General features: G+C 44.9%; 1 protein-coding gene across 1 annotated transcript; it reads left to right on the top strand.

Annotated features, from left to right (window-relative positions):
• The first annotated feature begins 316 nt into the window (after positions 1-316).
• Positions 317-12616, top strand: PSMD7 (proteasome 26S subunit, non-ATPase 7). Its single transcript, XM_063438408.1, has 7 exons — positions 317-443; positions 6716-6807; positions 8036-8128; positions 9991-10088; positions 10401-10481; positions 11056-11147; positions 11696-12616. Exons 1-7 carry the CDS (start codon positions 370-372, stop codon positions 12126-12128), a joined length of 963 nt encoding a protein of 320 aa, XP_063294478.1. The 5' UTR covers positions 317-369; the 3' UTR covers positions 12129-12616.

Raw genomic sequence — 12616 nt, 5'->3', positions numbered from 1 at the left:
GATTGTGTTTATTTATTTATTTATTATGAAAAATATATTAAACGTTTGTAATACTGAAACATAAACAGTAGGATTATTTCATGCCTATCAAACTAAAACCAGTGAGAGCACTATTTCAGTCAGAGATAATGTGAAATATACTCTGTATTAAACACTATGACAGAGAGCAGCTGTAGGTGAACATATCTGTATTGTGTAATATTAATGACACTCTTTGAAGGCCAGTGGACTCCAGTCACTGATTGCCTCTACAAAGATGGCGTCTAACGGTGCCCACGCTCTCACTTCCGCCGCGCGGTGTCCGCTGGGAGTCCTCCTCCGGAAGTAGTGCGAACTGTGTCGGTGTGCTGATCATTGTAGCCGGGAGAGATGCCGGAGCTGGCCGTAGACCGAGTGGTGGTGCACCCGCTGGTGCTGCTCAGTGTGGTGGATCATTTTAACAGGTACGGGGCCGGTCCCGGGGCTCCGCTGGGCTCCTGGGGGGAAACGCTGACTCATGGGCGGCACAGGCCTCATACTGCCAGCCTGGGGATCCACCCTGTGACTAGGCCGCCATGGAGCTCCCAGCACCATGACAGAGCACCCTGACACTGGCAGAATATAATACAGGGCGAGCACCCTGACACTGGCAGAATATAATACAGGGCGAGCACCCTGACACTGGCAGAATATAATACAGGGCGAGCACCCTGACACTGGCAGAATATAATACAGGGCGAGCACCCTGACACTGGCAGAATATAATACAGGGTGAGCACCCTGACACTGGCAGAATATAATACAGGGTGAGCACCCTGACACTGGCAGAATATAATACAGGGTGAGCACCCTGACACTGGCAGAATATAATACAGGGTGAGCACCCTGACACTGGCAGAATATAATACAGGGTGAGCACCCTGACACTGGCAGAATATAATACAGGGTGAGCACCCTGACACTGGCAGAATATAATACAGGGTGAGCACCATGACACTGGCAGAATATAATACAGGGCGAGCACCCTGACACTGGCAGAATATAATACAGGGTGAGCACCCTGACACTGGCAGAATATAATACAGGGTGAGCACCCTGACACTGGCAGAATATAATACAGGGCGAGCACCCTGACACTGGCAGAATATAATACAGGGTGAGCACCCTGACACTGGCAGAATATAATACAGGGCGAGCACCCTGACACTGGCAGAATATAATACAGGGTGAGCACCCTGACACTGGCAGAATATAATACAGGGTGAGCACCCTGACACTGGCAGAATATAATACAGGGTGAGCACCCTGACACTGGCAGAATATAATACAGGGTGAGCACCCTGACACTGGCAGAATATAATACAGGGTGAGCACCCTGACACTGGCAGAATATAATACAGGGTGAGCACCCTGACACTGGCAGAATATAATACAGGGTGAGCACCCTGACACTGGCAGAATATAATACAGGGTGAGCACCCTGACACTGGCAGAATATAATACAGGGTGAGCACCCTGACACTGTCAGAATATAATACAGGGTGAGCACCATGACACTGGCAGAATATAATACAGGGTGAGCACCCTGACACTGGCAGAATATAATACAGGGTGAGCACCCTGACACTGGCAGAATATAATACAGGGTGAGCACCCTGACACTGGCAGAATATAATACAGGGTGAGCACCATGACACTGGCAGAATATAATACAGGGTGAGCACCCTGACACTGGCAGAATATAATACAGGGCGAGCACCCTGACACTGGCAGAATATAATACAGGGTGAGCACCCTGACACTGGCAGAATATAATACAGGGTGAGCACCCTGACACTGGCAGAATATAATACAGGGCGAGCACCATGACACTGGCAGAATATAATACAGGGCGAGCACCCTGACACTGGCAGAATATAATACAGGGCGAGCACCCTGACACTGGCAGAATATAATACAGGGCGAGCACCCTGACACTGGCAGAATATAATACAGGGCGAGCACCCTGACACTGGCAGAATATAATACAGGGCGAGCACCCTGACACTGGCAGAATATAATACAGGGCGAGCACCCTGACACTGGCAGAATATAATACAGGGCGAGCACCCTGACACTGGCAGAATATAATACAGGGTGAGCACCCTGACACTGGCAGAATATAATACAGGGCGAGCACCCTGACACTGGCAGAATATAATACAGGGTGAGCACCCTGACACTGGCAGAATATAATACAGGGTGAGCACCCTGACACTGGCAGAATATAATACAGGGCGAGCACCCTGACACTGGCAGAATATAATACAGGGCGAGCACCCTGACACTGGCAGAATATAATACAGGGCGAGCACCCTGACACTGGCAGAATATAATACAGGGCGAGCACCCTGACACTGGCAGAATATAATACAGGGTGAGCACCCTGACACTGGCAGAATATAATACAGGGCGAGCACCCTGACACTGGCAGAATATAATACAGGGTGAGCACCCTGACACTGGCAGAATATAATACAGGGCGAGCACCCTGACACTGGCAGAATATAATACAGGGTGAGCACCCTGACACTGGCAGAATATAATACAGGGTGAGCACCCTGACACTGGCAGAATATAATACAGGGCGAGCACCATGACACTGGCAGAATATAATACAGGGCGAGCACCATGACACTGGCAGAATATAATACAGGGTGAGCACCCTGACACTGGCAGAATATAATACAGGGTGAGCACCATGACACTGGCAGAATATAATACAGGGTGAGCACCATGACACTGGCAGAATATAATACAGGGTGAGCACCCTGACACTGGCAGAATATAATACAGGGTGAGCATCATGACACTGGCAGAATATAATACAGGGTGAGCACCATGACACTGGCAGAATATAATACAGGGTGAGCATCATGACACTGGCAGAATATAATACAGGGTGAGCACCCTGACACTGGCAGAATATAATACAGGGCGAGCACCATGACACTGGCAGAATATAATACAGGGCGAGCACCCTGACACTGGCAGAATATAATACAGGGCGAGCACCCTGACACTGGCAGAATATAATACAGGGCGAGCACCCTGACACTGGCAGAATATAATACAGGGCGAGCACCCTGACACTGGCAGAATATAATACAGGGCGAGCACCCTGACACTGGCAGAATATAATACAGGGCGAGCACCCTGACACTGGCAGAATATAATACAGGGCGAGCACCCTGACACTGGCAGAATATAATACAGGGCGAGCACCCTGACACTGGCAGAATATAATACAGGGCGAGCACCCTGACACTGGCAGAATATAATACAGGGCGAGCACCCTGACACTGGCAGAATATAATACAGGGCGAGCACCCTGACACTGGCAGAATATAATACAGGGCGAGCACCCTGACACTGGCAGAATATAATACAGGGCGAGCACCATGACACTGGCAGAATATAATACAGGGCGAGCACCATGACACTGGCAGAATATAATACAGGGTGAGCACCCTGACACTGGCAGAATATAATACAGGGTGAGCACCATGACACTGGCAGAATATAATACAGGGTGAGCACCATGACACTGGCAGAATATAATACAGGGTGAGCACCCTGACACTGGCAGAATATAATACAGGGTGAGCATCATGACACTGGCAGAATATAATACAGGGTGAGCACCATGACACTGGCAGAATATAATACAGGGTGAGCATCATGACACTGGCAGAATATAATACAGGGTGAGCACCCTGACACTGGCAGAATATAATACAGGGCGAGCACCATGACACTGGCAGAATATAATACAGGGCGAGCACCCTGACACTGGCAGAATATAATACAGGGCGAGCACCCTGACACTGGCAGAATATAATACAGGGCGAGCACCCTGACACTGGCAGAATATAATACAGGGCGAGCACCCTGACACTGGCAGAATATAATACAGGGCGAGCACCCTGACACTGGCAGAATATAATACAGGGCGAGCACCCTGACACTGGCAGAATATAATACAGGGCGAGCACCCTGACACTGGCAGAATATAATACAGGGCGAGCACCCTGACACTGGCAGAATATAATACAGGGCGAGCACCCTGACACTGGCAGAATATAATACAGGGCGAGCACCCTGACACTGGCAGAATATAATACAGGGCGAGCACCCTGACACTGGCAGAATATAATACAGGGCGAGCACCCTGACACTGGCAGAATATAATACAGGGCGAGCACCCTGACACTGGCAGAATATAATACAGGGCGAGCACCCTGACACTGGCAGAATATAATACAGGGCGAGCACCCTGACACTGGCAGAATATAATACAGGGCGAGCACCCTGACACTGGCAGAATATAATACAGGGTGAGCACCCTGACACTGGCAGAATATAATACAGGGTGAGCACCCTGACACTGGCAGAATATAATACAGGGTGAGCACCCTGACACTGGCAGAATATAATACAGGGTGAGCACCATGACACTGGCAGAATATAATACAGGGTGAGCACCCTGACACTGGCAGAATATAATACAGGGTGAGCACCCTGACACTGGCAGAATATAATACAGGGCGAGCACCATGACACTGGCAGAATATAATACAGGGTGAGCACCATGACACTGGCAGAATATAATACAGGGTGAGCACCATGACACTGGCAGAATATAATACAGGGTGAGCACCCTGACACTGGCAGAATATAATACAGGGTGAGCACCCTGACACTGGCAGAATATAATACAGGGTGAGCACCCTGACACTGGCAGAATATAATACAGGGTGAGCACCCTGACACTGGCAGAATATAATACAGGGCGAGCACCCTGACACTGGCAGAATATAATACAGGGTGAGCACCATGACACTGGCAGAATATAATACAGGGTGAGCACCATGACACTGGCAGAATATAATACAGGGTGAGCACCAGGACACTGGCAGAATATAATACAGGGTGAGCACCAGGACACTGGCAGAATATAATACAGGGTGAGCACCATGACACTGGCAGAATATAATACAGGGCGAGCACCCTGACACTGGCAGAATATAATACAGGGCGAGCACCCTGACACTGGCAGAATATAATACAGGGTGAGCACCAGGACACTGGCAGAATATAATACAGGGCGAGCACCATGACACTGGCAGAATATAATACAGGGTGAGCACCATGACACTGGCAGAATATAATACAGGGTGAGCACCATGACACTGGCAGAATATAATACAGGGTGAGCACCCTGACACTGGCAGAATATAATACAGGCTGAGCACCCTGACACTGGCAGAATATAATACAGGGCGAGCACCCTGACACTGGCAGAATATAATACAGGGCGAGCACCATGACACTGGCAGAATATAATACAGGGTGAGCACCCTGACACTGGCAGAATATAATACAGGGCGAGCACCCTGACACTGGCAGAATATAATACAGGGCGAGCACCCTGACACTGGCAGAATATAATACAGGGCGAGCACCCTGACACTGGCAGAATATAATACAGGGCGAGCACCCTGACACTGGCAGAATATAATACAGGGTGAGCACCCTGACACTGGCAGAATATAATACAGGGCACTGCCAACTTAATAAAATAGAAATTAAAATTTTATATATATGTGTATATATATATTAACTTTTCTCACATGTAGTAGAACAGTAACACTGCTCAAGAGCTAGCGTTTGGGTGTTATAATTACCACCAAGGATATAATGTTGAGTAGATTCCCTTGTTTCCCATAATCTATTTGTTTTATGTAGTCAAATGTATACCTAATCACTACTACTGTAAGTGTTAGACTTGATTGATATATATTTACCTCTAGTATCATTATATCAAGACAGACCAATATTCTGACTCCCAGTGAGTATCTATACTAATTTAGTAGCATTTTTTTGTAACTGTCCTATTTGTTATTTTTCTAAGGATCAATTGTGGTTTATAACTCCATAGACTGGGATTAGTAGACTCCATATTTATATATGTTTTCTTCTGTTAGGTGATGGGTTTAGTATGTTTTACTGATTATTTGAGTCCTTGAGTACTTCTGATTTTTTTAAATATAAATGTTGTCCAATTTTGAATAAACATTCCTTATCATTTTTTTAGGGACTTGCTCATTTCCATTAAGTAAATCACAACTCGGGTATTTGAAGATATGGTAAAGCAATATGGTTCACACATTTTGTGTCAGGAATGACCCATAAAGCTGTGCTGGGCTTTGTTTTCTGGAATGAGTTTCTTCAGGATTAGGAATGGGTCTGCCTGTACACTCATTATTCATTAAATATAGAACGGTTCTACCCTTTAGTTTCCCTAGAAATTGTGGCTGGTAGCTGTTGTTGGACACTTGACAGCTGTGTTACATAGATTTGTGTGAAATACATCTGTTCACAAGCATAGCTTAATTATAAGAGTATGACAGTCCATCGTAGGAACACTCCAAGCTACTTAAGTGGTTATAGTGCCCTGCTGCTTTCAGTTAAGATTAGTTGGCACTGTAAGCAGTCTCTTCTGAAAGCAGTAGCCCCTGCTGGGAGTTTCCATTAGCTAATCTCTGCCGCGCAGGGCTGTCTCATTGCCGCAGAGGGACGGCTCTAAAACCATTTTTAATATGTTATAAACCGCAATTCAGTTTACCGTTTTTAGGTTCAAATCAAACCAGATGCCATTTCTGAAATTCACCATACTTTTCTTTGTCACTTGCAGAATAGGCAAAGTTGGAAACCAGAAGCGAGTTGTTGGTGTTCTGCTGGGTTCCTGGCACAAGAAAATCTTAGATGTATCCAACAGTTTTGCAGGTGAGGAATCGGATTTCCGAACAGATACATTTTAGAAATTATTGGTATTTAAAGGACACCCTAGGCACTATAACTATTTTATCTCACTGAAGTGGTTACAGTATGTGGAATTCCCTAGCTCCATGCCTCCCCCTTCAATGTTAAACTGTCACTTTCACTAGCAAAAGTTTTATTTACTTGAAATGCAAGTTGTTTCTAGTACTGGCATTCAATGCAAATAGTCCTATTATTATGTGTGTTTCTTTAAAGTTAGTTTACTAGTTCTCCCCCCCACATTCACCCAAAGGAAAAAAGCTATTAAAGAGACACTACAGGCACCCACACCACTTGTGCAATGCCCCTGTCCCTTTAACCCTCTAATGTTAATTATTAATATAGATTGCAGGGTTAAGACTGCCTCTAGTGGCTGTCAATCAGACTGACATTAGAGGCACTTCCTGCTTGCTAGCGACTTTTTCAGTCGCTTAACTGATGCTGGACATCCTGCCGCTGTGCATGAAGACAGCGAGCATCAGTAAAATCCCTATTGATTCAATGATTTCTTATGGGGATGGCCCAATGTGCTCTGCATTAGCCCCCTATCCCAATCTTCCAACTGTGAAATAATCAAGATTGATATACATTTATATATGAGCAACATCACCACAATCCACTAATTTAACTCCATTTAGCATTCAAACTAATAGAAATGTCTTGGAGAAGCATTTGACACACACATCCAACAATCAGCATACTGTGCACACCGTTACTGAGCATAAAGTAGATTCAATTATTGCATCTATTTTAGTACAGAGCCCCTAGTGGTTGTCTGAATGACAGCTGACAGAGGATCAGGCATTGCTGTATCTGTTTTTATTTGCAATGCTGCAGGTGTCCCAAAAAGGAGTGACCTAACACACAGAATAATAACCCTCCAATAGGTATAGTTAAAAATACCTAAACCGATCCTTATAATGGCTGGACTGAAAGTACCAAAATGTAAAAAGGCGTCTGTAAATCCCGCCCATAGTACTGAATATCGCCTGACGTCGGCACATGTGTGCTGCGTCATAAAAAGGGGCGTGCGCACAGCAGCCGACGTCCAGGAGACTATCGGGGGGACAGCTGATCAGCGGACTGCTAAGGTAAGTATAGGATTCCTTACACAGGAGCTTATAGGGACAAATAAAGCATAATGCTTGATTTCTGTTTCTAATTGGGATTTAAGTAATGTAACATATTCCCACAGTTCCATTTGATGAAGATGACAAAGATGACTCAGTCTGGTTCCTGGATCACGACTATCTGGAGAATATGTATGGGATGTTCAAAAAAGTAAACGGTGAGTAGGTGCAATCCTTTATTTGCTGTAAGATTTGCAACAGTTTTTTTTGAGTATAGCTTCCAATGTGAAGAATTTCAAATTGTGAATATTCTTTTTGAAATTCTTTATTTTTGTAGTGCAAAAAGATATGACAACGCTTACTTGCACCTTTTTATATTATTATGCGAGGTCAGTTCTATTGCGAATAGTTTATATGGAGATTGAGTACGTGAGATAAGCACTAGTTAATTAAGGTCATGCATATAGATTAAACAATCAGTAGTTCCCTCAGACATGTATAAGATTGTAATTGAGCAGGTTTATAAGTAATATGGGAATAAACAGGGTTAACTTTTCGTGTATATGGTATAAACAAAGCATTATGTTGCATGTCTAGTTTTCTGTGACAGAGTGATCGTGGGTCTTACTTGTGTAGGACCTGCTGGGCTAGTGATAGATATGGTATGCTGTACCTACATAGGCTGCAGGGCTCTGAAGAACAAGAAACATTGCTATGTCATGCTGGTAAATAAAGTAGCATCGCTTTGTAATCTAACAGTGCCTATGAGCTTAACTGGTAATCTATTAGGTTGTGTTTTCGTCTTAGGTAATTGTAAAAATTTACGTGAGATTATACTAGTCGATTAGGAGCTGGAGTCCACCACATTGAATATGGTCTGCAATGTCCTCTGTGCCGGCAGCATCGCCGCGGTATGCAATCAGGCATTGCAGGTCTTCGCCTTTTGTCACCCAATACCCAGTCTGTGGCGAGGTCGCTGGCCATGCAGCCGCTCGGTCTCTCGCTTTGTGGCTTCGGTCGCAGGGAGCTGGGTCATGCTGTGTTGAGCGCAGGGAAGCTTGCTTGGTGAGCCCATTGTTGATGCCGCTTGTAGGGAGGGCTCACTTTTGTGTGGTCGCCGGCTGGTACCTGTGTCTCGGAAACATCGTGTTTTTTCCCGCTTTATGGACTGCCGGTATCTGCGCTGCCGGACTGCCGCTTTTGATTCTCTTGATGTGTGCCCGTAGTGACTGCGTCTTTTCGCCGGTCGGATCCACGAGGCCACCATGGTTTCTGCACAGCGGTAAGTAGCTCCTTTGTCGTGCAGTATTCCCCAGAAACTTTTACAGAGCCAGTCGAAAGTCTCCCGCATTGGTGGGGACGGCTTGTTCTGGGCGCTCTGCTCTCGAGTTCCGTTGTGGGCGGCCATCTTGGTAGTGTTGCTTAGGCCCGTTGCCCCTGGCTGTCATGTGGCCAGTGTGTCCGCCGTCCGCCCCGGCCGGTGCGTCCAGCGGGGACCGGAATATCCCCCACCGGTCCAAAGGGGGGGGGATAGGCTGAAGCTGGGTCTCTGGAGGGCCTCGGTGCCAAGGAGAGCAGCCGCCTCTCCCCTGCCCCTGTAGGCCGCGTCTGGATTTCCGTGCTGTCAGCTCAAACGGGTCCCAGGGTAGTGTCTGTCGTGTCAGCGGGGCACCCCCGACGTGGGTGATGCAACCGTGTGGAACTTTGGGGCATATTGCCCCCCGTTTTTGTCCGCTTGGCCGGAGCTCGTGGCAGACACGTCTGCTCTCAAATTGTGAATATTCTTGATGGCTTGAGGTGCTGTGTTTTGGGAACTCTTGTTCTTGATTGTTAGAACATTGCATCACACTCCATGGTGAGACTTCATGTATGTTGTAAATCAGAACATATGGCAGATCTTGCACAGGCACATGTTGCCAGACCTGCCTCAACAGAGTTTCGTTTTATTTTATGTTTATTATTACAGTATTATTTATTCTGTATCATTGATCATTGATTTCACCATGATTTACCGTTTCTTTTCTCCCTCAGATTATTAACCCACAATTCTTCTAACTTTACTTGTGTTCTGTTCTTTCAGCACGGGAACGGATAGTTGGCTGGTATCACACAGGACCCAAACTTCATAAAAATGATATTGCTATAAACGAACTGATGAAGAGATATTGTCCAAACTCTGTAAGTTGCCTGCTAAAGAAAAGCACCGGTTGTTTTAGTTTTTCATGTTATTTGAGTGCCTGCCATTTATTAAACCATTTATAAGCTATATGACCGTGGCTTAAAAATAACTGTGGTAAGATTTCCTTTCTTAAATACTCATTTTGCAAGGGGCGGGGGGGGGTGGATAGTCCTGCTGTAATGCAAAATATTACGCCCCGAATTTCACCCTTTAATAAGCTGCACCCTCCGATTGTGTTTTTTTTCTTTTTTAGGGAGATACAGCTGCATGTAGATAATATTCATGCTTGTAACTTCATTTTTTTTTTACAGGTTTTAGTGATCATCGATGTGAAACCCAAGGATCTTGGCCTTCCCACTGAGGCATACATCTCTGTAGAGGAAGTTCATGACGTACGTTTGGCGGTCACATTTATTTATGCTTTCGTGGCTCCTCCTGCTTTCATTGTAGTAAAATAGCCGTTGGCTTCTATGGTTGACCATTTCTTAGCTGGTGCCATTATGGAGAACTAGTATATGTACACTTGTCAGATGTCACTCGTAAATCACTGAAAAGTACGTTTCGTAAAGGGGGTTATTCCCTAAGCCATGGATTGGAATATAATCCCTATCGTAGCTCTAGTCACCGCTTCTCTAGCTCAAATAGTGCACTTCGATTTTAGAGTAATAAATCCCCAAATGTGTTAATGTCTCTGCACTAATATTCAAGGTCCCCACATAAAGCAGTCTGGTGGTTATTCTAATCTATTGCTTTGGGAAATGGTTATATTTTGATCATTGTGACCATTCTGAATCTCTTGTCGTGGTATCCTTCCAGAAGCAGTTATTACTCAGTGACCAGGGGAATGAGTCAATACTGTGTCTACTTTTACTGGGGAGTAGTGTGTGTTTTATGGTTTGGATAGGATTTTTTTTTTTTTTTTTTCTCTTTGCTGTATTCTGTCTTAATGCGCGTTTTCTCAAACAGGATGGAACACCAACTTCCAAGACATTTGAACATGTTACCAGTGAAATTGGTGCAGAGGAGGCTGAAGAAGTTGGTGTAGAACACTTGTTACGGTAATCACTTCGGGGGGGGGGGGGGGATTTTTTTTCCCCTTGCAAATATTTTAAAGAGGGAATAATGCTAAAATGTACAGTAGGCTACAACCAGCCATGCTTTAGTGTCTTAAAGGAACAATCCAAACACCATAAAGACTACAGAAAACTGAAGTGAATATGGTGCCAAGAATGCCATGTTGCCCGTACCAGACCGGCAATCACACCGTATTCATATAGTTTAAAAAGGACACCAAACTTTTTACCAGGATTGATTTAATTTCACTTTTTATGTGTTGGCCTACAGAAACCCTGCTCCCTTAATGGTCTCTGTCTGAAATAATTGAAGGGGCCTGGATTTGGGTTCCAAAGTCGGGAATTCTGGCTTGTGCTTTGTGCGAAATCATTAAATAGTATCAATCTAGGATTTCAGAAAAGTCAGACTAGATTATCCCAATTGGGTCCTGATTGCAAAAATATATTTTTTAGATTGAAGATAGCAAATATAATTCCACAAAGTGTTCTAAGCCCTATTTTTTCTTTTCTTTTTTTTTTTCTTGTCATCGCAGAGACATCAAGGACACTACAGTGGGAACATTGTCACAGCGCATCACAAACCAGGTACATGGACTGAAAGGATTGAACTCCAAGCTGCTGGACATCAGGAGTTATCTGGAGAAAGTGGCCACCGGCAAATTACCCATCAATCATCAGATAATCTATCAGTTACAGGACGTCTTCAACTTGCTGCCCGACGTTAATCTGCAGGAGTTTGTCAAGGCCTTCTACCTAAAGACTAACGACCAGATGCTTGTGGTCTATCTTGCCTCCCTGATTCGCTCTGTGGTGGCTCTGCACAATCTTATCAATAACAAGATTGCCAACAGGGATGCCGAAAAAAAGGAGGGGCAGGAGAAAGAGGACAGCAAGAAGGAGAGGAAAGACGACAAGGAGAAAGAAAAAAGTGATGCTAAAAAAGAAGAAAAAAAGGAAAAAAAATGAATATATTCCATTATTAGTAGTTTGTTTGTTTTTTTAATAATTTTTTTTCTTTCTGTTTTTGGCAGAGGGTGGGTGGTAAACATTTTACTGGAAAATCATGTAACCTGCACTGTTGGCTCTCCTCGTTATACCTCGTGGGAGAGGGTCTATCACACAGAGTCCATCGCCTGTCCTGGGCATTGCAGTTCCTCTGAAGGGTTTAAGAGCAGGCCATCAACTAAATCATTTTCCGCCTGCACCTTTGGATTGTTAGTGAGAGTTCTGGGTCAGAGAAGCATGGCACTATCTACAATACTCCCTACTTTAAATTCTTTGCCATTAACCGTTTTTGTAGTGGGGTGTTTTTTTCCTCCATTTTGTTGTGGGAGAAGGCAGTGTTTTAAGTTAAAATAAATACTCCTTTAATGTTGGAGGGTATTGTGGGGAAGCGCCTTTCTGATTGTAATGTCATCTACTACAAAACAATTAAAACATCTGGTTTATACATG

Source organism: Pelobates fuscus, chromosome 12, assembly GCF_036172605.1.
Source record: "Pelobates fuscus isolate aPelFus1 chromosome 12, aPelFus1.pri, whole genome shotgun sequence".
In the NCBI taxonomy this organism is placed as follows: domain Eukaryota; kingdom Metazoa; phylum Chordata; class Amphibia; order Anura; family Pelobatidae; genus Pelobates; species Pelobates fuscus.
Note: the sequence above shows the minus strand (reverse complement) of the source record. Positions and strands in the feature narration are given on the sequence as shown.

Coding starts and splice junctions, on each gene's coding strand:
- PSMD7 (XM_063438408.1), top strand. CDS start 370: ATGCCGGAGCTGGCCGTAGACCGAGTGGTGGTGCACCCGCTGGTGCTG. Junction 6,808..8,035: donor TGTATCCAACAGTTTTGCAG/GTGAGGAATCGG, acceptor ATATTCCCACAG/TTCCATTTGATGAAGATGAC. Junction 11,148..11,695: donor GGTGTAGAACACTTGTTACG/GTAATCACTTCG, acceptor TTGTCATCGCAG/AGACATCAAGGACACTACAG.